At 43.8% G+C, this 23,890-nt stretch overlaps 1 protein-coding gene and 1 pseudogene across 5 annotated transcripts; both read right to left on the bottom strand.

The window, feature by feature from the left end:
* Nucleotides 1-8,056: 8,056 nt before the first annotated feature.
* LOC136455567 (uncharacterized) lies at nucleotides 8,057-9,701 on the bottom strand (annotated as a pseudogene).
* An 8,663-nt stretch (nucleotides 9,702-18,364) lies between these two features.
* Nucleotides 18,365-23,528, bottom strand: LOC136454011 (cysteine-rich receptor-like protein kinase 6). Of its 5 annotated transcripts, XM_066454560.1 has the most exons (8): nucleotides 23,435-23,528; nucleotides 23,198-23,336; nucleotides 22,580-23,055; nucleotides 22,212-22,309; nucleotides 19,926-20,178; nucleotides 19,592-19,811; nucleotides 19,297-19,441; nucleotides 18,365-18,896 (listed from the first exon to the last, which is right to left on the bottom strand). In XM_066454560.1, exons 3-8 carry the CDS (start codon nucleotides 23,034-23,036, stop codon nucleotides 18,669-18,671), a joined length of 1,401 nt encoding a protein of 466 aa, XP_066310657.1. In that variant the 5' UTR covers nucleotides 23,037-23,055; nucleotides 23,198-23,336; nucleotides 23,435-23,528; the 3' UTR covers nucleotides 18,365-18,668. The 5 variants fall into 5 exon arrangements, with proteins under 5 accessions (XP_066310657.1, XP_066310659.1, XP_066310660.1 ...); XM_066454562.1 differs by lacking the exon at nucleotides 23,435-23,528 and having other exon boundaries at nucleotides 22,580-23,079; nucleotides 23,198-23,424; XM_066454563.1 differs by lacking the exon at nucleotides 23,435-23,528 and having other exon boundaries at nucleotides 22,580-23,071; nucleotides 23,198-23,424.
* Between the last annotated feature and the right edge of the window lie 362 nt (nucleotides 23,529-23,890).

Raw genomic sequence — 23,890 nt, 5'->3', positions numbered from 1 at the left:
GTGGTAATTTGTTTTCTTTGATATAGTCGATGAAAACTTGAGTCCATGAAGTGTTGATTATCAATATCTGAACGCCTTTAGCCTGAATTTCATGTGTTGTTTCACCGGGTTGTTTGATAGAGGGAACTGATAGCTCTTCTATGAATATGCCAGGTGGAACCTTTGCTCTGTCTGATCCGAGCTTGGCAAGGACATCTGCTGCAATGTTGGAATCGCGTAGAACGTGTAAAATTTCTAATCCTTGGAAGTGTTTTTCAAGTTTCCGTATTTCAGCACAATAAGCACCCATGTTTTCTTTGGTGCAGTCCCAATCTTTGTTGACTTGGTTGATGACCACTGCTGAGTCGCCGTATACGAGTAATCTTTTTATTCCGAGGGTAATCGCGACTCGTAGCCCATGGATGAGGGCTTCATATTCTGCTTCGTTATTTGTAGCTTGCCATAATATCTGAAGGACGTACTTGAGTTGTTTTCCTTCTGGAGAAATGAGGAGAACGCCTACACCGGCCCCGCCTAGTTTGAGTGATCCATCAAAGTACATCTTCTAATGGTCGAGGATTGTATCTGATAAGGGCTGTTGAATCTCTGTCCATTCGGCCACGAAATCGGCGAGGGCTTGAGATTTGATTGCTTTCCGTGGGGTGAAATTGATGTCCAGAGCTCCAATTTCAACTGCCCATTTGGATATGCGCCCTATGGCGTCTTTATTGTGTAGGATGTCTCCGAGTGGAAAATCTGTCGCTACGGTAATCTTGTGGCTTTCGAAATAGTGGCGAAGCTTCCGAGAGGTAATGAGTAAAGCGTAGAGTAGTTTTTGTACATGTGGGTACCGGATTTTGGATTCTGATAGTACTTCGCTGATGTAGTATACTGGACGTTGCACTTTATATGCGCGCCCTTGTTCTTCTCTTTCTATGACTATTGCTGTGCTGATTACAGTGGGAGTTGCTGCGATATATAGTATCATATCTTCATCTTTCTTTGGAGGTGTCAGGATAGGCGATGAAGTGAGGTATTCTTTAAGTTTTTTGAAAGCTTCGTCGGCTTCTATTGTCCACTTGAACTTGTCTGTCTTCTTTAGTAGTTTAAAGAAAGGTAACCCCTTTTCGCCGAGTCTTGATATGAAACGGTTGAGGGCCGCCATGCATCCTGTTAGTTTCTGCACATCTTTGACACTTCTAGGTGGGCCCATTTCTGTTATGGCTCAAATTTGCTTGGTGCTGGCTTCAATCCCGCGCTGACTGACCAAAAATCTGAGTAGTTGTCCTGAGGGAACTCCAAATACATATTTATTTGGATTCAATTTCCATCTCCATTTCTTCAAGTTTTCGAAAGTTTGCTTTAAATCTTCAATTAGAGTGTCTGGGCTTTTTGTTTTCACCACCACATCGTCCACGTATGCCTCCACATTTTCACCGATTTGATTCCCAAGGCAAGTCTGGATAGCTCTTTGGTACGTGGCGCCAGCGTTTTTTAGTCCAAACGACATGGTCTTGTAGCAGTAGGCACCAAACGGGGTGATGAAAGATGTCTTGCTCTGGTCTTCTTCTTTTAGTGCGATCTAGTGATACCCTGAATAGCAATCAAGAAAAGATAATAACGCAGATCCTGCTGTTGAGTCAACTATCTGGTCAATGCGTGGTAGCCCGAACGGATCTTTTGGGCAATGTTTGTTGAGATCTGTGTAATCGACGCACATACGCCACTCGTCCATGTTTTTCTTCTGTACAAGGACCGGGTTTGCTAGCCAGTCTGGATGTAGGATCTCCTTGATGAATCCGGCTGCCATCAGTTTTGTTATTTCCTTTTTAATTGCTGCCTTCTTGTCGGGTGAGAATCGTCGTAGCCGTTGTTTTACCGGTTTGGAGCTTTTGTTAACATCAATTCTGTGCTCAGCCAACTCTCTTGGGACTCCTGGCATGTCGGCTGGCTTCCAAGCGAAGATATCTTTGTTGTCCCGAAGAAAGTTGGTGAGCGCGAGTTCCTATTTTTCCGAGAGGTGAGCACTGATAGTTGCTGTCTTGGAGGTGTCGCCCGTGCCTAAGTCGATTTGCTTAACGTCGGCTTCTTTTGGTGGTGCGATGATACTGGGTTTTTTAGCTGGTATTTCTAATTCTTCTTGGCTTGTTTCTGCCGCGATTGTGGCTATTTCTTTTCTTCCATTGTCAGCTTGTGCTTTGGCTGCAATTTGGATCGCCTAAACGTCGCAGTCAAAAGCGCGCTTTAGATCGCTTCGAAGAGAAAGGATACTGTGGGGTCCTGGCATCTTAAGTAGTAAGTACGGATAATGTGGTATTGCCATGAATTTGGCCAGTGCTGGACGTCCTAGGATTGCATGATATGATGAATCGAAGTCGGCGACTTCGAATTTGATAAACTCTGTTCGGTAGTTTGAAGGAGTTCCAAAGGTAACAGGTAAAGTAATTTGTCCGAGTGGCATGGCTGCTTTGCCGGGTACTATTCCGTAAAAAGGTGTGCTTGTTGGTGTAATCATCCTGGCGAGTTGTAGTCCCATTTTCCTTAGAGTTTCTGAAAAGATGATGTTAAGCCCAGCTCCTCCATCGATTAGTACTTTGGTGACGGTCATACCAGCTATAGTCGGATCCAGAACCAATGGATAATGGCCTGCGTTTCCCACGCTAGTCCATTGGTCTTCCCTGGTGAATTGGATAGGATACTGTGACCAATTGAGGTATCTGGGTGTAGCCGGTTCTACCGTCATAATGGTCCGCAGTGCTAGTTTTTCTTGATGTTTGCTTCTGCAATCCGGAGCCCCTGAGAAAATCACTGCTACCGTTCCCCTAGGTTTTTGGAATCCTTTGTCTTCGTGGTTGTCTTCTTCTCTTTTCTGATTGTCCTCTTTGGTGTCTTCCTTACTATTTTTTCTTGTGTATCGATCTTTGAAAGTATAGCAATTTCCAATGGTGTGCCTCCCACTAGGGTGCAATGGGCAACGTATGTTTTTAATGTCATCATATCTTCTGGGTTTGGTAAACTTCTTTGATTTGTCGGCCATTGCCACAGTATTGTCTGGTCTACATTTTCTTTCTTGATGTCTGCTATTTCGATGATTTTGCTTGTCCGAGTTGTCCTGGTTGTTTCTGTCCGGGAACCTTTCTCGGGTTTTTTCTTCTGCAGTAATCATCTTTTCTACTGTTCGTCTGAATTCTTTATTGTTTCTCGGATTTTCTTTGCAGAAGTCTTGGAATTGCCACCTTGCCATGATTCCATGAGAGAAAGCTTCAATTACTTCTCTTTCGGTTATGTCATGCACTTGAGCTCGTAGTTCGCCGAATCGTCGATAGTAATTTCTGAGACTTTCACCTCCCTTTTGCTTGAGTCCTTTTAATTCTGCATGGGTGATTGGATGTGTAATGATTCCTGCAAAATTCTCACAAAAAGCTCTTTGCAAATCCTCCCAATTTCTGATAGATCCTGGGTTCAGTTTGTCGAACCATTGGAGAGGCATGGCTTCCAGTGCCATGGGAAAGAACAGGGTTTTGATATCGTCATCTCCTCCGGCTAGTTCAATTGATTGTGAATATATTCTGAGCCATTGCCTTGGTTCAGTTTTGCCATCATACTTGGAGTGGTTAGACGGTTTGAATTTGTGAGGTAATCGTACCAATGCAAGCCTGTTCGCGAAACAGGGGAATCTATCGTGCGTCTTGGTTTCTTTGAATTCGGATTCGGCACCTTCTTCTGGCCAACTGTCGTTCTGACGGGAATAATCTTGCGAGATTGTCTGGGTAGGTACCCTACTCCTGGTCTTCTTTGGTGGTTCAAATCGGTGGCCTTGATTATGTTCCTTCCTACTTCCTTCGTCATGGCTTCCACCCGGCCCAAGTCTTTCGAAAGCGGATTTCCTTTGATTTTGATCTTCTTGCCTGTGGGTTGTTGATCTGGCGGGTAGTCTTGATCGAGCTCTCTCTTCATGCGTTTTCGGGATCGTCGGTCGGAGCAAGTCCTGGAGCTGTTCATACTTCTCACTGGGATGTGAAGTTTTTCTGAGTTCTTCTAATGCTTCTCGAATCTTATCGTAAGGTGTATTCGCCGTGCGTCTCCCCTTGACTTCTCGTTGCGATTTTCTTTTGTCGTACTCAGCCAATTCTGACTCGTACCTGATCCAAGCTTCCCTGCGCTGCCTAGCACGGTGTTGACGCCCTTGCTTTAACTTGTTTTTTCTTTCTCTAGCTTGTTTCTGACTATCTGTTTCTCCGTCGTAGCCTTGGGCAAAAGGTGATATGTTGGATTCTGATTCATCTGATGATCTGACATCGGGTGCTTCTGGGGGATTTAATGGTGACCGCGGTCGTCGAACCATGAGCACTTCTCGCGCATGAGTCGTTCTGTTATTGGCGTTAGTTTTTATGCTGTTGGAGTTGCTAATAACTTTAGCGGATGCCTCGGTGTCGTAGATCGAGTCTCCTTCTTGGTAGGGTAGAATTGCTGTCGTCGTCGTGCCGACTAGTTGGGTACTGCTGTCCTCAGGAATAGAACCCGGCCAGTGGATGAGGCAGTCTTGGGATGTTATTGTTAGCACGAGGCCTTCCTGAGCTCCTGTCAGTGGTATCCCGCATCTTGGATTGAAAGATCTTTCGAACTGTCCTTGATAGGATTTTGCCATGTTGTCAAGCCCAAATGGAAAAGAACTCGACTTCTTAGAAGAACTCTGAGGGTAATCCGAGTTGTTTTGGGATGTGCTCTGGAATCTTGCCAAAAAAGAACTCGGTTTCTTGAAAGCACTCGGATAAAACTTCGCCTTGATGTTTGAATTCGAATCGGATACGAGTGGCCGTGAAATCTGATTTGAATCGGATACTGTGAGCTGTGCGAATCTTCTGGTGAGCTGATCCGTTGTATTTGGTGAAATATGAAATTCTTTATGATGATCTGGATCTTTGAGGAGATGGCCCTGAAGCTTGCCGTTGTTGTCTGCCTCGTAGGTCCATGAGCCAAAGATGAAAGTTGATCCCGTCGGGAAGATTATGTTGTCGAGGTCCATCGAGTTCTCGGATGCAAAGTCGCCGAAATCCCCTACCTGGCGCGCTAGCTGTCGATGTTTTACCACCGATAGCCTGCCACGGGGGTACCCGGGGCAGTATGTTTGGGCTTCGGCGTGTGCCGAACTCGATGGTTAATGCAAGACACAGTCGATTTATCCTGGTTCAGGCCCTCGATCGTAGATCGAGTAATAACCTTACGTCCAGTCGGCCTTAGCCTTTGCGTTGGATTGATTGTCAAGAGTTGTGTTGTACAATGGTCGTCCTATCTTAGGAGCCCTGCCCTCCTTTATATAGTTAGGAGGCCAGAGTCCTAGTCGGTTTATAATGAGGCTTCCTAGTAGGATTACTTAATAGTTATACTACTAAGATTACATGGGAAGAATCCTAGTTGGACTAAATCTTCTCTCTCTCTCTTGCGGGGTATCCTATGGGTCCCGCATCGACAGTTGTGGCATGCTCAACCCATAAGGTTACTTGCAAAAGCCGGTCACTGCAGCATGGTGAAAGATCAGGAAAATAATAATAATTGCCAACAAATGCATAAGCAAATACGGAAACCAACCTTAAATCACGTAGGTCCACCAAACGCCTGACAGTCGTCCCATTTAGACCACTAGACTGTATGACTAGATGGATGATAGTAAGCTGTCCAATAACATCTGTTGAAAATTCCATCAACATAACATGGTATCAACATTACATCACCAAAGAGGCTACAGAAATCTAGACCATGAGGCTCAGCACGTACCCACTAAACCATGGCCACCATGCTTGTCTCTTGCCCTGCGATCCAAGTCCTCAAAGTCCATGAAATTAAAAACATAGAGTGGAAGATTGTTGGATAGCTCCGCAGGGACATCCTCAACAACAGTCCATGGGGTAAAAAAGATCGTGTGTGTGCTGGGCACAGCATTGTACTTCCTTCCTTGCTTGCTAACTTGAAACTTTTTTATCATGTATGAATGCCCTTCCACTAGAGCATCAGCGAACTTGTTGACGTCCTTCTGGGCAATGCAGGCTGTGATGCCTACACCCTGATGCACAGAGATTCAAAAGTCCATACTAACCACGGAGTAAAACAATATAGGCACATGTGTCAGGCAGTCACCTGTTCGTCAACCAGAGCAAGTTCCATGGCAGTAGCACCATTTCCCTTAGAAGTCCTAGATGAGTGCCACATCCTAGCAACTCTAACCTTGATGCACCAATTGTGCCTTGTTGGATTAATATGGGATAGCAAGCTATACTCCATCTAGCAACAGAGGAGCATGGAAGGGGAACAGGAGTCAAATGAAACACACACAAAAACGAGGAAAATACAACAAACAATTGCAGGGGTGTATGGGTGACATGGAAGATACCATAACAATTTGGATAGGTATGGAACACATATGGTAGTAGAGGAAACATTACCATAGGGCTTGGAGGATTTCTCTATAAACAATGTTCTCAGTGGTGTTGGAGTCTAGATCGATGTCATCATCAATCAGAACCCTAAGTCCATCTCTAGATGTGACACGCGATATAGCAACATAGAGCTGTCCATGAGAAAATACTAGATAGGGCAGGTATAGGCCAACACTATGCAAAGTCTGTCCCTAGCTCTTATTTATAGTCATTGCATAACACAGCCGCACTGGGAATTGGCGTTTGCTAAGTACAAATGGCCATTTAGTGCTAGATACGTGCAAGGAAATTCGAGGAAGGAGGACCTTATCACCAATATGCGAACCAGTTATTATCTGAGCTTCCAACACACGATCTCCTAGCTGTGTTATTATAAGACGTGTACCATTACATAGGCCAGCACTCTGGTTTAAATTGCGCAGAAGCATTATGGGGGAACCAATCTTTAGAATAAGCTTATGGGGGAGGATTCCTTTGAATTGCAGAGAATTTAGGAACTCAACAGGATAGAGTAGGTCCAAGTTACCATGATCCTTTGATGAATCAACCAAACTATCCGAGCTGAGGTATATCCTTTCATGGCCTAGGATTAAGGAAAGCACATGGGTATTAATTTCTTCAATGGTGTCATTTTTTGGAGCAACAATAGCCTGTTCCCTTAGATATACTAGGTCAGAATATGAGGTCTCTAGGTTAGGGTAAGTAGATCTCACAATGTCATCAATAGCAGAACCAATCCTTGGAATTAGTATATCACGTGGTATCTCGATAAGGTCAGAACCTTCATCCTCATTATGGGCAGTACCTTTTGCAGTTCCATCACCAATGCTCAACACCCAATCATTGAACGATTTGATTTGTTCAGTTGGTAACCTAGCACTTGCCATCCCAAGCAGATGCATATTGATTGTAAGCCTCAGGATCCTAACATGGCTCCATAGGTAGGAGTTAGTAATGGATGCATCAACCGTATCTAATCTAGTACCACCCTCAACTATAGGCATCACTTGGCGGAAATCTCCACCAAGTAACACAGTTTTCCCACCAAACACCCTATGGAAGCTGGAAGAGTCTATTTGTCCAAGGATGTCACGCATGCTACGGTCGAAGGATTCAAAACAATGCTGGTGAGTCATGGGGGCCTCATCCCATATAATCAAAGAGCTCTGAACAATTAAGTCAGCAAGAAAAGAACCCCTTTTAATATCACACATGGATGACTCATCAATAACTATAGGAATTTTAAAACGAGAATGCGCAGTACGGCCTCCAGGGAGCAAGAGTGAAGCGACACCAGAAGATGCTACAGCTAGGACAATATGCTTTTCTTAGCGCAAACGTGAAATCAGCACATTCCAGAGAAATGTCTTCCTAGTTCCACCATACCCATACACAAAGAAACAATGCCCTGAATTTTCGTAGACTGACTGCAGCACAACATCATATATATGTCTTTGCTTAGAGGTCAACTGGTTAGCAAGGGTATCATGCATGTGTTAGAGATTTGTAGAGTCATAAGCCAGCTCCTCAGCTAGTAATCTATTTTTCATCTTATTGCTAGTGCTAAGGTCAGGTTTAGGTAAACCATGATCTGTCATTGAAGCGCCGTTTTTGACGAATAGGCTATCAAGCTCAATTAGGACCTAATTCTTTAGATGATGGTCAGGAACTCTGTAGTAAGGCAACTGCATCAGTTTCTTTATTTTATACTCTATATCATCAGTGAAATATGTGTAGAACTCATGGAATAGAGACGCTGCCTCGCAAACAGAGCAAAAAAGAATTATAGTAACAAGAAGCTGTCGCATCTGAGCGGCTGAACCCCACATGGATGCTTCCCTTAGAGCCTCACGCCACTCACTATCGTCGCCAAGGAGGCCCATAGCTTGGCAGGCATCCTTGAATGTAGGATACAGGACACCACTAATCGTCCTAAGATCTTCATATGACGTAGCGCCCTTGACAACATTCAAAAGCATACGGAGGTAGTAAAGTTCACCACAGCTAGGGTTGATGTATATGGCTCTACCGATTTTCGTAGGTCCCTTGCGTGGATGCCATGCCTTGTCCTTCCTATTCCAAACCCATTTCGTGGGGAATTCTATGTATGTTAGCTCTCGGGCACATGGGAATGTCCTGTTAGTAGAAAACCACTCAGTCAATGTTGTTCGCATGTGACGAGGGTCATCCACAATGTCAGCCATTGGTTGCCTAGCTGGATACACGACAGTATTCATCCAAGGGAGATGCACAGCTAACCTCTCCACTACAGGGGTTCTATAGTGTATATCAAATTCAAACATACGCCATATGGCTTCATGGGAGGATAGGTAACGACAGTCAATGTATTCTTTAACCTCATCCACATCTACAGGCTACCTCTGGGCATCTAGTGACTCCAACGGCTAGGAACCATTGTTGGTACCAATGGGAACATCATGTGAATCGCCATCGGGGACTTGGGTGCCAAATGATTTAATCACCGCTCTAGCGCGATCTGGGCCCTTGGTAATATACTTAAATAGGTACTTGATGAGGTGTGTTTTATTGCACCACTCTACATTTATGTGTGCCACAAATCACTTTAAAAGTGCCAAGTTGTATGGAACAACCCACCTATTGTCAAGTCTAACCCCATACCGCTCCACAAAATGCCCAGTATCAGGACGACGCCTATACCGCACAAACCCATCCTCACCGACAAGTGTGTTTGTCTGGTAGTCTTTTGGAAAGAATTTAGAACACTTGCTATTTTTCATACATGGACATTTTTGGTTAATCTCACCACAAGGACCATGCACCATAAATTCATCAACAAGGTTATAGCCGAGAAGATCTGATTGTTTATCTGGTACCTCTGCACATATGATTGAGTCAATAAAAGAGGGATGTAGGTCTCTAGTGTTACCTTGAAGCCAAACCAAGATATGGACGTGGGGTAGACCGCATTTTTGGAATTCAACAGTATAGAGGACTGGAAAAAATTACAAATAACATCATTAGAACCAGACGTGCATAGAAACAACTAGTTTTTCAAAGCTAAGGGGCAACCCTGGCACAAAAAAAAGGAAGTGTACCTGCTCGTGTTTTCCCAAAATAAGTCCCTTTCTTCAGCTCAGAAACAAGTTCGTCCACCTTTAGCTTGAAGACTCGGCTAACTATGTCAGGTCTAGCGTCAGACCTCTGCCCTGGAACAAACGCAAGAGCATCAGCTATTTCCTGCCACTTTGGATTACATGTAAAAGTAATAAACAGGTCTGGAGGACCATAGAATCGACAGATGGCCATGGCATCCTGGTAGTTCTGTACCATGTATCTTTTACTCCCCGTAAAGCTAGCGGGCAAAATAACCCTTTTGCCAATGCTATTTCCATCCACATCACCCTTATGTAGTGCATCTTTAATGCCCTTGTACACCTCAGACCGCAAGTTTTTATTGTTCTTTACTATAAACCTGAGTCTGTTCTCCTCTATGGAGGCAAAGGCATCAACAATGTATTGCTGGAATAGCCTATCGCCACGTATCAGTGTTGTTGCCTCACATCTACGCTGTTGTAACCGAAAAGCATAATACTCAAGCATAGTAACCTCATCTCTAGTCCTAACGGGCAAGGTTCCTGATCGGCTATATTTAATTCCTAACTTGAACCCCTGCTCCCCATGAGGGAACAAAATTGGGTATTGCAGTGCCATATAGTTGGCATGTAGATTGCTAATTCTTCTAAGCCCACCTCCTCTATCTTGAATGATTACATCGGGGGTCTTCTTCTCCGAGAAATCCCCCACTATCAAAGCAGCTATCTCTATTCCTATTGGTGCGCTATATTGGGGTGCGACCCTAGACCTATCGTGCAACAGCCTAAGCCGTAAAGATTGGCACTGCCCATGTCCCAAAAGGTCTCTAGCCACCCTAAATGATTTGACCAGCCCGTTAGACTCATCAAACATCCTCACCAGGCCCTCCACAATTGATCTGTCAACTTGGCTATCGCTATCACATTCTCTATCTCTATCAAAAATTGATATTCGATTCTAGACTTCATTTTCAGTATCATAAATGTACAGCTACACGTACACCGGAGGTATACCCTCATCTGGCAACAAAGACCCAATTCGATGATGAACCTACCCATTAATTTTGAATACATATGGCCCAGGGCCCCTGTTTATGCCTGTATTAATTTTGGCTCCCAGTGATGTAAAAGCAAACATTGAATTATAAGAACGAATAGACCTGATAAAGTACTTAGATAAAACATCACCCCCTGGGTCCAATAGTTTATCCAGGAAAGGAGGGGGGCTTTCCTAGAATGGCAAGCCGACCTTACCTCCCCTACAGCAAAGATGAAACCAAACACTACCCGCTTCACTTGGATATGTCCTTTTAACACGTTCCTGATACCAGAACTGTGCACCACAGTACTGGCACTCATGCATAGGAGGGCCGTAGTACGAAGTCTGTTTCGTAGAGGATACTACAGGAGGGACAAGAAACTAGATTAATCACCTAGAGTATTGGCCTACACTAGCCCTCTAGCCCCAACACATCTTACACTGACCTGGACTGCTTTGCTGCCCAGCGCAGGGTCCTACGCAAGAAATACATCTCACATGTCAGGGACAGGCACATACTTGAACCCCTAGATAAAACTTACTATATTTATGAGTAAGGGGAAGCAAATAGGGCACCTTTCTTCTTTGCCTCCCTTATGGATCTACGAAGTGTCTGTCGCTCACGTATTGTCAGTCCAGCTACAGGTAGGACTGAAAACAAAAAACAATATCCATTATATCCATGAGACGTAAAGACAATATTTGTATAATATGAGAGAGGAGGCACAATACAGCCAGACAAATCTATTTGTGTATGTGATGCTCTCTATCTACGCTTGGGGTCCCGGGGGCTCCATATAATAGTACTCTGTCCATGCATGCCAATGCCTAGCTCGACTAACATTCCATCCAATGAAAAAAACAGATTTATGTTTGATCCAATGGAAAACATTTTACGTTTATTAATCTTTCTAGAAACAGATACAACTCCAAGCGGCAAATTGAATCCCTCTGGAAACAGTTCCAACTCGACACGGCAATCTGTTCGTTCATCACGGTACAGTATAACACTAGAAAGTAAGCAGCTATGAATATGATATTATTTAGCATTTGATTAGCAGCCAAGCGAGACAAGGAGCTGGGAGCAAAGCAGCATCACGCAATTTGGATGGCGGTGTCGCGTCTATTGGGATGGAGTTCATAGCAGGAATAACAGGGAACCCACACTGATGGATCGAGGGCAGGAGGCGATAGATAGCCGTTGAGGGGGGGGGGGGGTATACGAACGCATACCAGGAAGGGCGGCGATGGGGGAAACGGGAGGACGCCGACGCTGTAGAGGTGGACCTGGAGCAGCACGGCACTGGCACACACCCGGCGCGCCTCCTCCTCCGACCATATCGTTGACTCGTTTGGCGGGGTGGCTGGCAGCTGGCACTGTGGAGGTGGACCTGGAGCGGCACGACGTAGGTCCAGACCTGACGTGCCACCTCCTACTACCATGACTCAGCCCTGTCGCGAGATAGGCGGCCATTGCGGCTACCGGCGGGTAGATCTCGCCGACGACGCCGCTACTGCGACCGATCCCCTTGCCTACACCGAGAGGATAGAAGCCCGGAGCCAGGCTGGTGAGAGACGGGAAGGAGGATTTGAGCTAGGGGTCGAGTTCGAGCTAGGAATTCTGGTCAGTGCGAGTACTGGGCTCCTGGCCCATCAGCAATTGCCTAATGGAAGCCTAGGGATGCGGGGGCCCTTTTCGTTCCGGACAGAGGGACAGGCAACACGTTCGCCAACCATGGATTCTTCTCAAAAACAGATATCTAATCACTTTCTCCCAAACGCTTATGCTTCAAAAATGTTAATCAGGGTTCGTATAACACTAATCGAATGGCTAACAAGATCCAGGTCTAAAATTGACTCTTAATAAGGAACATTAGCTGCTTGTGAAGCAAATATAACGTCCGAGAAGTTTAAAAAAAGTAATAACGTCGAGTAGCACTCAAATATGATCCTACGATACAGATTTAGTGCAGCAAGAAATTATTTTCAAATTATAAAACCACAGGATGGTAGACACAACACGAAAAATAACGCGAGGCTAGGTAAGGGCACCTGGTGCTGCAGTCGCTCCCTTGCCACGCCGCCTCTTTCCAGCCCGGCTAGAAGAAGGCACCCTTTCCATTGACCATGTCTATACCTGTACATACAGTACCATACAACAGGTATAAAAAATAAATATTTTAATTCGTCATTTTCTCATGGCTTCTATTCATACTTTCATAGGCTATTTTAAAGGAACCCCCCTTCACATTTACTCTCCACAGTACACGTGGAAGTTCAAAAAAAATGATTTTAAAAATGTACTCGAAAGAAAAACGAGATGTTCTAGTAGAATTCCAATCGTTCGAAGACATAGCATTGCACATCAAATAATCACTTGCGCACCATGATGTGTTAGTTACCACACGCTAGGCAACAAGGACCTTCACAACCAGATAATTGTAGTCTCTCAATACGCAACGAATAGCCTAGTGCTGGTGTATGTGCAATGACGATGTGGCTAGCCAAGGTGGTGATGAACGATGGCCTTGGAGTCCTTTATAATAGTGAGGGACATACACAGTAAACAGTGCAACCCTGAACAACAGAGTAAGTACTAAGTACTCCCTCCGTACCATTAAAAGTATCGTTTTGGACTCCGTGCCATTGTTTGATTGTTCGTCTTATTCAAAACTTTTGTATAAATATTATTTATTTTGTTATGATTTATTTTATCATTGGAAATACTTTAATAATGATCTATTTATTTTATACTTTATAAAAAAAGGTTGAATAAAATGAATAGTCAAACATGGTATCCAAAAATAAAAGACGTGACTTTTAATGGGACCAAGGGAGTAGTGCATAGATGGTAGCACAGGGACAAGACAAAGAGCTTTAATTACAAGGCTTCACCACATCAAGATACATCACATCATGTGGTCCAACAGAGGTAAAAAGGCAAGAAAAAAAGTGAATAAATCATGGCTCAACAAGTATACAATTATGTAGGTGCTGGCACATCAATTCAAGTAGGATCTAAGACGGAGGCACCCTACCTTGGAGTGAACAAGGAGACGGAGCTCAGAGCAGACAACTACACGTGCTAAACAAGGAAGACGTCTGTCTATCCAGTCTCCTCTCATTAACTATTTGTAGTAATAACTATGGATCAACAGGGACACAGTTCTGCTGTGTGCTGGCACATCAAGTGAGGGCCAAGACTGAGGCAGGCACTTGCCATGGCTCACATCGGTGCATGCATCAATCGCTGAACTAACCAGGCTCTAGCATGCAGGCATCAAGGCACATCAATTCAAGTAGGATCTAAGACGGAGGCACCCTACCTTGGAGTGAACAAGGAGACGGAGCTCAGAGCAGACAACTACACGTGCTAAACAAGGAAGACGTCTGTCTATCCAGTCTCCTCTCATTAACTATTTGTAGTAATAATTATGGATCAACAGGGACACAGTTCTGCTGCGTGCTGACACATCAAGTGAGGGCCAAGACTGAGGCAGGCACTTGCCATGGCTCACATCGGTGCATGCATCAATCGCTAGACTAACCAGGCTCTAGCATGCAGGCATCGGGAAGAGGGAGCTCAGAGCAAACAACAAGCTCACACGTGCACTATATATATATATATATATATATATATATATATATATATATATATATATATATATATATAGAATTACTATCCTGTAGCTGGCTACAGAATAACTTATTCTGTAGCCACTTTGAGTTACGATAATTACTATGTTATTTTACGAGATTATAGTAACTCCTTACTAAGTGGTTTAATATAACGTTATGGTAAATATCCCCATGTGTTATAGTAACCCAACTATCGTAAATATGTATTTATATTATGGTAAATTAGTATATAAAATTATAGTAAATGGAGGTGGCTATATATATATATATATATAGGGAGAGGCTATTCAGTAGCCGGCTACAAAATAAGTTATTCTGTAGCCACCTCCATTTACCATAATTTTATATACTAATTTACGATAATGTCAATATATATTTACTATAGTTGGGTTACTATAACACATAGAGATATTTACCATAACGTTATAGTAAACCACTTAGTAAGGAGTTACTATAATCTCATAAATTAACATAGTAATTATAGTAACTCAAGGTGGCTACAAAATATGTTATTTTGTAGCCAGCTATAGAGTAGTTGTTCTATATATATATATATATATATATATATATATATATATATATATATATATATATATATATATATATATATCAAGTCCCATCTCATTAACTACATGTAGACGCTGGAGTGGAGTAAATGAATGTTGCATGCACAAGCGCCTAGAGCTGGTGCTGCATTAATGCACCACGTGCATGAGTAAGCAACTTGCAGCTTGCATGAGTGGCTAGCGCCTGCACTAAATTAGCATGTTACGTATGTCAGCTCTAGGTCTCTGAGTGCAGGCGGTGTAATAATGGATGATGAATGAGATAGGAAGGCTTGAAAAGCTATGAGGATGGAACCACGACAGTCCGAATTTCATCCAACGGCTATGGAAATAAAGTCTACGTGGACACATTGGGAGACCGCCTAGACGGCGCGGCCTCATACTTCTAATGTTGTTCTCGTGATATCGTTGAGTTTGTCTCTCAAATTCGTGGTTAAATCTTGTGTTCTTGAGGTTTTTCTTGTTTTTTCTTTTTCGGGATTTTCGGATGTATTTTTGGGGATTTTTCGTTCTTCGTGTTTGAGCCTAAATCCTGTGAGATCTGTTGGGGACTTTTGTTGCTAGGACCTTTGTGAGCAACTTTGATGTGTTTCTCCTCAAATCCCTCACGAATTTGGCTTGAATTCGAAGTTTTCCCGAAAACCGTGTTCTCGTAGGGCGTTCGGTTCTCTCCAAAATCCGTGATCAATACTTAGCCCTTGAGGTGGTGCATTATTGGCTTAAGTTTCGTCTCGAATAGTTGTGTACTGAGGGAGGATTATTCGGTTGAAGTTTGGGTTTTGGGTGTGTTCTTGGCTCGTCCCTTCTCTGTTCGAACGCGGGAGGAAGGAGCCAACCGGCAGCTTCGCACGGGCGCGGGGCAGGCGGCGAGCGCAGCGCCGCGACCAGCGTGCAGGCTCAGCCGAACGGACGGCCCAGCAGGCCGGCTTCCCTCGCACGGGCGCTCCACTCCGGCCCAGCCGAGCTGCAGCAGGCCAGGTGGCCCAGTGCTTCACTCCGGCCCAGCCGAGCGCCAGCAGGCCAGGCGGCCCAGCAGAGGCGGACGCAAGGCGGTCCAGCAAGCCGAGTGGGCCACCAGGCCGGCCAGCAGAGCACAGTACTTTTAGGCAACTTGCCGGCTCAGCTCCACCCACCAAAGCTGGCCCAGATCTTTGATAGCATTGTGAGCTAAATCTTCGGCCTCTTTAATCAATGCAATTTGTTAGTTAATTACTGTTACTTGCTTTAGCAACTTAATCAGAACTCTCACTCGCTAATCATGCTTAGCTCTTTCAATTAATCGTTTATTCTTGCATGTGTAGTTAAGTAAGTGGTTAGTAGTGGTCTTGCTTAATCTTGTTTGCGCAAGTTTTTCTGAGTCACGTTGTGCTTTGCTTCCGCTACGCTTTGAGCGTTCCTAATCGTTCCTACGGTGAGCTTATTATGAGTTGACGTGTCATCTTGGCGATTAGGCACGACGTGTGTTTTGAGGTGGCCCTACGGAGATAAAAAAAAAGTGCAGAACTGGGATGCCAAAAAGAGCCGATTTACAAGCAAAATGAAAAAAGTACCAAATTGCCCCATGCTGGCTATCAAGTTTTCAAAAATGGAGCAGATTTTGGAGCCATTTACGAGGGAGAAGCTATTTTCTTTACTTTTGCACATGGTTGGGACAAATGTTTTTCAAAAATGACCCTTGAAAATGCCACTTTCCCTAAGGAATGCAAAATAGTAACTTTTCCTACTAGGTCGGATAGAATGGTGTTTTTCTATACTAAAATGAGTCAAATTCCGATAAAAAGCGAAAAAAGAGCATAGGCCTTGTTCTCGGAGAGAATTTTAAAGGCTCCCATTCACCCCCCCCCCCCCTCTGGTCGACCGTCTCGGTCCTTCAATCAGTTTCCATCACTGTTAGTAGTAAATGAGAGCAAAGTAAAGCCAACGACAATCCATCCCATGCAACAATTTCATCTCTAGGGCACGAGGACATAATGTGTCAGGCACAGAAAATGGCGTTGCCATCTTGATCTTGAGCAATCTTGCACACACCCACTTCGCCGGTTGCCTCAACGGTGCTGAGGTTCTTCAGTTTTCCCAACAGGACATAAATGTATCTGTTATCATATCGTATCTTTCTCCAATGGACGCAACTAAAGCATGCAACAGGCCAACAGTTATGAGAGCCACTGCCTTCCCTTTGACAATATCGTGATGAGGATGTTGCCAGATAGTGAACAGTGACTGCATGTAGCTTACCACCAACAAGACAAGAACTGGTGGGAAACTTCAGCAGGTGCAGGCTCCTTGCTTTGTGTGTTATCATTTCTGCTCCAAGTTGTCAAGACGATCAACAAACTCATTTCCCTTACATTTTCACTATATAATTGCAAAAGTAATCAAGAAGCTCAGTTGGGACTGAATCTTTCTGTTCTGAAGCTAGCAACGGCCAATACTGACGCATTGCCTCTGTAAAACTATCAAATTACTAACAATGTAGCACATTTGAGAAAACGATTGCCTCATTTTTATAGAAAACAAACCACTTGCACATTCATAGAGAATTACTAACTTGAGAGTTTTTTTTTATTTTTTTCGAAACTGCCTTTAGTCCTGGGTGGACCCCCCTTTTGTCTCGAAAAATTAATCCCGGATGGATTTTCGGAACCTTTGAGCCCTACCAACCGGGACAAATGCTCAATTCTCTAGTAGTGGGCATGTCAACTGTAAGGCACCTTGTGCTCTGGATACAGATGATTACTGAGCCAAGGATATATATAATATCGCTCAGCACTATGGTAGGACTGTGTTTTCAAATTCATATCATTCTTAATTACTCTGTCAGGATTGTATATTCTAATCACAATACTATGTGTGTTGAGTGTATTCTAATCACAGCACTACGTGTGTTGAGTGTTTTGCATTTAGAGTTCAGACGTGATGAGTACTCAACTGAAAATGAAGGATGCATTTTTCTAGTACGCGGCAGAGCAAGTCACTCAATCTGTGTTTTTAAGCATTAACCAACAAAATGGGTTTCATTGTTAAACCATTTGTTATGGCATGCAGCATGCCGCCTTCATTGTAAGGAACCAATAATCCAGGTTAGAACATAGACCCAATTGTCCATTCAATGAACCTAGAGGCGATGCGTGACCAGGGATGGAGACAGGGGGTGGCTGTCAGGGGCTAAATATTTGATGAAACTCCACATGTAAATAACCTTGTCAACATAAATAAGCTAAATATTCTGCTTAAGATACTGCAAATGGCCCCCCTAATTGTTTCATCCTGGCTCTGTCCCTGGGCGCGTTGGATGCCTCATGGGTGGGGACGGCTGATCGGATAGGCAGGAACACTATAAGCCTAAGGTTAGGGGGGGGGGGGGATGTCAACAATTATAAAGTTAATGTCTGAATTGGAAGGAGTTGTGAAAATTCAAGTTGCAAAATCTTTCTTTGTGTACCGAGGTGGTTTGAGGACAAACTTTTAAAACATGGATCTTTCAGCATCACAACCCCTTTTTTCCCATTTATCAATCGTAGTCGCCGTTGCGGGCTTAAGGATACAATGGAATTATTTTTTTTATGGTTTTTTTTTTTTGGGGGGGGGGGGGGGGGGGGGGGGGGAGGGTGTTATGAATCCGTGAAAGGAGGAATGTATAAGTTAGTTACAAAGTAATGCATGTAGTCTTGAACACATCAAAAGATGAAATAAGGCATTGCATGAGCTATTTATCTATGAACTAAATGCACTCTTACTTAATTTAACTATATGCCATTCTTGAAAATATAAATATGAAATCTCACATTCTTAAAGAATGGCCTGACCATACAAATTCTAGACAAGGGCGTGTTACGCCTCCGGCCTTCTTTTTGAATACAAGTGAGAAGGGGAGTAAAAAGTAATTCAAGCAGTCAAGCCACATCACCAGAGGCACACGTTTCTTCTTTAGGGGCAATCAGAGGCGGTCGAAGTTTATATATGGATATGGCCGCTTTAGAGCCGGCAACTCTTTCACACCATTTAGCATCGCAAGCACATCCGCCATGGTTGGCCTATGTTCCTTGTCAAGCTCAACACACAGGAGCCCAACCTCCATGCACTTCTTGATCTGCATTAGCTGAGACATGCAACACAATGACGGTTTAAACAACTCCATCTGTACATTGTCCCGAGCTTCGAAAGCCTGGAAAGTAAGAACATAAATTAGGTCATATTTGGATCCACACAACTAAATTTTAGCTAGCTAAACTTTAGGAGCATTCTTTTAGCTAGCTAAATTTTAGCTAGCTAGGAGTGTTGGATCCACTAGCTAAATGATAGCTGAAGAGGTAGTTGTCTATCCTACCCTTCCCTCCCATTTTAGAAACTTTTCCCGATGAAGGTGGAGGGGCAATTTTGTCTTTAACTAGTTTAGCTTGGTTCAACTAGCTAAAAGAATCTTTAGCTACCTAAACTTTAGCTACATCATGTTTGGATCCATAACAGCTAAATTTAGCCAGCTAAAATATAGCTAGTGGATTCAAACAGGGCCTTAGTTCCAACTGCTTTTGTAATGTAAAAAAGCGTTATTACAAGGTACTTACCCATTGAATTGATTCACATAAATCAGAGGGTGTAGACATGCTTATACTGCCAATAATGGTCCCGAGGAGGGTGATGCCAAAAGCATACACATCGCACTTCGTTGACACAGTTCCTTGGAACATGTATTCTGGAGGCATGTAAGGCCTGGGTGATTAAATAAAATAAAAATGAATAGTGATCTCAGAGGTAAAAATTGAAGTAGTTAAAGAAAAGAGCTTCATGCACGTATGGGCTCACGATATGTAGTTAATCAGGTAACGGAAATAGTATTTATATATTGGAGCAACGTCTTACATTGTGCCAACCATGTTGGTGTCGCTGGATTTTTCAACACCAAGGTCCAACTTTTTAGCTATGTTAAAATCACTGATCCGAGGATTCATATCAGAATCGAAGAGGATGTTGTCTGGTTTCAGATCCATATGGACGACACGTTGCTCATGTAGGTAATGTAGCCCCTGGGCTATCCCCTGAATCATTTTGAAGCGGCAGGACCAACCAATAAATCGAGACCCTGCAGAGATCACATATCATGCAACGAGAAGCAACTATTGATCAGTGACATCAAAGTTAAGGGATGCTTGGTCCAGAGGTGAACTGTAACCAGTATTTGTACAGAACAACATACCGTTGATAATCTTCTCCATACTTCCGTTTTCCATGTATTCTTCTACAAAACAAAATTCTCTGTGCTCAGCTCTAACACATTTTCCATAAAGGCTGTTCAAGACCATTATCACTTCGTGGCAATATCCCAGAGGTCTAATTATGTTTTTGTGCTTCAGATCTACAAAAACATTAATTTCATCGTATAGCCAGCTGTCGTCCATGACATCATGCAATTTTTTTATGGCAACAACTTGTCCGTCCTGCAGGACACCCTGAGAAGTATAAACACCATGTCAGATGGTGGATTTTTGTTTTTAAAAGAACAGAAGGGAAAAAGCAGAACTGCTTGTTAGAGATAGAGTTCATCCCTATCGTGTCATACTTGATAAGACCAGGTTATGTGTGCAAACTTGATAAGGCGTTATATGGACTCAAACGAGCCCCTAGAGCTTAGTATTCACACCTTAGTGAAAAATTGATTAGACTCAGTTTCAGGGCTTCAAAGGCTAACACATCATTGTTTTACTTTAGAAAGGGAGGCATCACTATATTTGTGCTGGTTTATGTAGATGATATAATTGTTGCAAGCTCAACAGAAAAGACTACGTCTGCCTTGCTCAGTGATCTTAAGGAAGAATTTACCCTCAAGGATCTTGGTAATTTGCACTATTTTCTTGGTATTGAGGTAAATAAGGTACGTGATGGTATTGTGCTCACTCAAGAAAAAATATGCATCTGATTTCTTGAAGAAAGTTGGGATGGCAGATTGCAAGCCTGTTAGTACTCCCCTCTCTACTAGTGAGAAATTGTCTCTGTATGAAGGAACATTATTGGGTGCTAATGATGCTACAAGATATAGAAGCATTGTTGGAGCCTTGCAGTATCTAACTCTCACAAGACCAACCAGACATTGCCTTCTCTGTCAATAAGGTATGTCAATTCCTTCATGCGCCTACTACAGTTCATTGGGAGGCAGTTAAGAGAATTTTGAGATATGTAAAGCAGTGTACGAGACTTGGGCTAAAGATACATAAGTCATCGTCTACATTGGTTAGTGCTTTCTCGGATGCTGACTGGGCCGGCAGTTTAGATGATAGAAAGTCTACAGGAGGTTTTGCAGTGTTCTTGGGATCTAATTTGGTTTCATGGAGTGCACGCAAACAGTCCACTATGTCTCGGTCTAGCACAGAATCTGAGTATAAGGCCATTGCTAATGCCACGGCAGAAATCATATGGGTGCAAACTCTGTTGAAGGAGAAGGAGATTGGAGTTGATAGTCTACAAGCTGCAAAATTGGTGTGATAATTTGGGAGCAAATATTTATCAAGTAATCCAGTGTTTCATGCTAGAACAAAACATATTGAAGTTGATTATCATTTTGTGAGGGACCGTGTGAAACAAAGTTGTTGGAGATTGATTTTGTTTCTTCCAAGAATCAAGTAGCAGATGGCTTCACCAAGGCTTTGTCCGTGCGGCTGTTGGAGAATTTTAAAGTCAATCTCAACTTATCTAAGTTGTGATTGAGGGAGGCTGTTAGAGATAGAGTTCGTCCCTATCGTGTCATGTAATCATATTGTAACAACCTGGTAAGTATTGGTCAAAGAGTCCAGTTGTAGATAGAGTTGGTTGTTGTAATCTAGGACTCTTTGGCCGGCTATCTCTAGGTTGTTGCTCATGTAAATCTTGTGTGGATTATGCACCTATATAAACACGAAGGGCGGCCCCTAATGGGGTAAGACACGCTTTCCCTATTGCCCTATGATTTTACACTGCTGATCTTAGCACTAAAGTTTCGCCAAAAGTTCAATGGCGCCCTGGCCTCAGGCTTCAAAATCTTCATCGAAGTCCATCAAGTTTCATCTTTGGCTCACTTTGGTCTTTGGGCTGGAATGAAGCATGGGCACCACACATGTGCTTTGAGGTTTGAGAAAATGCTAGATCTAGAGTTGCACGAAAGACACTTTCCCTAAACTCCCTGTCTAATGTAGAGTACGATGGACAGGAGTTTTCGTGGCTTCTTGCCATGAGCCGAAGCTAAAATGCCACAAAGGAGGACTTATAGGAGCTATCGGAGGACACAACAGCCAAGGGTTAGGTTTAGGCGTGATTCCCTGCACTTTGGGACAGCAAATTTGTAATATTTAGCATAAATTTAAATTTTAAATTACTTGCTACACCAAGAAAAATAGTCTTAACCTGTCTCTGCCTGTACAGGAAATATTCAACTAGCTAGTGATGCCTACGTGATTATATGGAAAAAGTACACAAACCTAGAATTAACAAACCAAGTAACCGATCGGAGTACCTTGTAAACATCACCAGTGCCACCACTTCCAATATTGTTTCCGTCCGAAAAGTTCTCTGTAGCGGCCTTCAATTCAGATAAACTGAACATTGCGAAGCCTATATTGTATAAAAACCCACACATGAACAGGGCTTGAATTAGATTATATCAATACCTAAACACGCATGCATGAAACTGTAGGAGCAGTTGATCTAAGAAAACTGTTGGAGCAACATCGCTTTGATACACAGATCTAGTAAAGTTGCAATAAAACACTATGCTTTATTTAGATCACAGAATAAAATTATCCTCGCTGCTACTTGAACCAATGATGCACAAGGACCCAAGATGCAATAGACGGTATTGATACTTTGATAGCTTTTCCTTACCATCAATAATCACTTGCCGTTGGGGTAGGGGTGGAGGAGGAGGAGGTGGACCACCAGCAGATTGGATGTTTGTCACCATGATGGTGGTCTGGACATTGGTGGCGAAGTTCCCCAGCTGCAGTTTCCTCACTATATCATCCTGGACCCGGCCCAGCTCCTTGGCCATGTCCCCTGCTCCCAAGAAGCGGCGAAAGATGTGCTTCCGCTGGCACTCTGTGACGAGCTCGAGGGCGCGTTCCAGGGATTCGGCCAGATCCTCCAGCGCGTCACGCATCACCTCGTCCTTCATCGTCTCCGTCATCTCGTCAAGCTTCCTGAGGAGAGCGCTGACCCTGGCAGCGCACCTCTGGATGTCGTGGCACTCCTTCTCGTTTTGCTGAACCGTCTCCACGGCCTCCTTGATCTTGAGTGCGATTTCAACAATCTTCCCCACGCTGCCCAATGCAATGTCAGCCATCTTGCTCTTGTGAGGTTGTCTGCAACAACAATAATCTTCAAGACTATGAGAAGGAAAGGCATCAGATGCTGATCTTATGAGCTGATGATATGGACAAACCATTCTCGTATTCTCATATTTTCATCATAAGAATCAAAATAAGTAGTCAAGCAGGCACTGACCTTATTTCCTCTTTGCCTTTGCTTCACACCTCACGCCTTCCGTATCCTGTCCTTGATCCGGAGGCATGGCGCTAACGAAGCCTGCACGCATGCAGCAGTTGGTGGACTTGCGCTCCGCGGCTCTGCGCGCTGATCCCAGCTGCGTGCACCAGGTAGGTAGAGTCAAGCTTCGCCAAGGGGATCCGCCATTGAGCTGCGGCTACCGCGTCAAACGAAATTTCTCAGAAGGTAACGAACATAGCGTCAAGGAAGACCAAGTCCTTGGCTTGGAAATAAAGTTGATGAGACTTTGAGAGAGTCCTGATGATGGATGAGTTTGCGAATGATTCAGCGCCCCATGACACAAACAACTCATAACCTGCTAATGCTAATCCCGCACACCAGTGCGCGCTGGTGTTGTTTCGGACGGGGGTAAGGAAAGTGACCCTCCTCACCATGAATTTTATAAGCGAGCTGGCTATTGGGTGAGTCGTTGTCATTGTTTGAATAATGTGCTGCCTCTTTGTGTGAACACACAGCAAGGGAAGACGACGTCGAAAAGTCTCTCTGTTGTGGTACTGTAGCCGCTGTCAGAGGCAGGCGTCGAACGGCTCACGTGCCGGACTGTAGCCACATGCAGGGACATGCGCAGAAGTCAGTCCTGCTGTGTTATCTAGTTAGGCCCCGTTTGGCAGGGCTTCACTTCACTAGTGA

Source organism: Miscanthus floridulus, chromosome 5 (genome assembly GCF_019320115.1).
Source record: "Miscanthus floridulus cultivar M001 chromosome 5, ASM1932011v1, whole genome shotgun sequence".
NCBI lineage: Eukaryota > Viridiplantae > Streptophyta > Magnoliopsida > Poales > Poaceae > Miscanthus > Miscanthus floridulus.
The sequence above is the reverse complement of the archived record's forward strand: the minus strand, read 5'-3'. Positions and strand labels throughout refer to the sequence as shown.

What these genes read in the sequence shown, in the direction of transcription:
- LOC136454011 (XM_066454560.1), bottom strand. Translation starts at nt 23,036, where the DNA reads ATGGCTGACATTGCATTGGGCAGCGTGGGGAAGATTGTTGAAATCGCA. An exon ending in ACGGCAAGTGATTATTGATG is followed by an intron (nt 22,310 to 22,579) that starts GTAAGGAAAAGC and finishes TATACAATATAG; the next exon opens with GCTTCGCAATGTTCAGTTTA. An exon ending in GCACTGGTGATGTTTACAAG is followed by an intron (nt 20,179 to 22,211) that starts GTACTCCGATCG and finishes TATACTTCTCAG; the next exon opens with GGTGTCCTGCAGGACGGACA.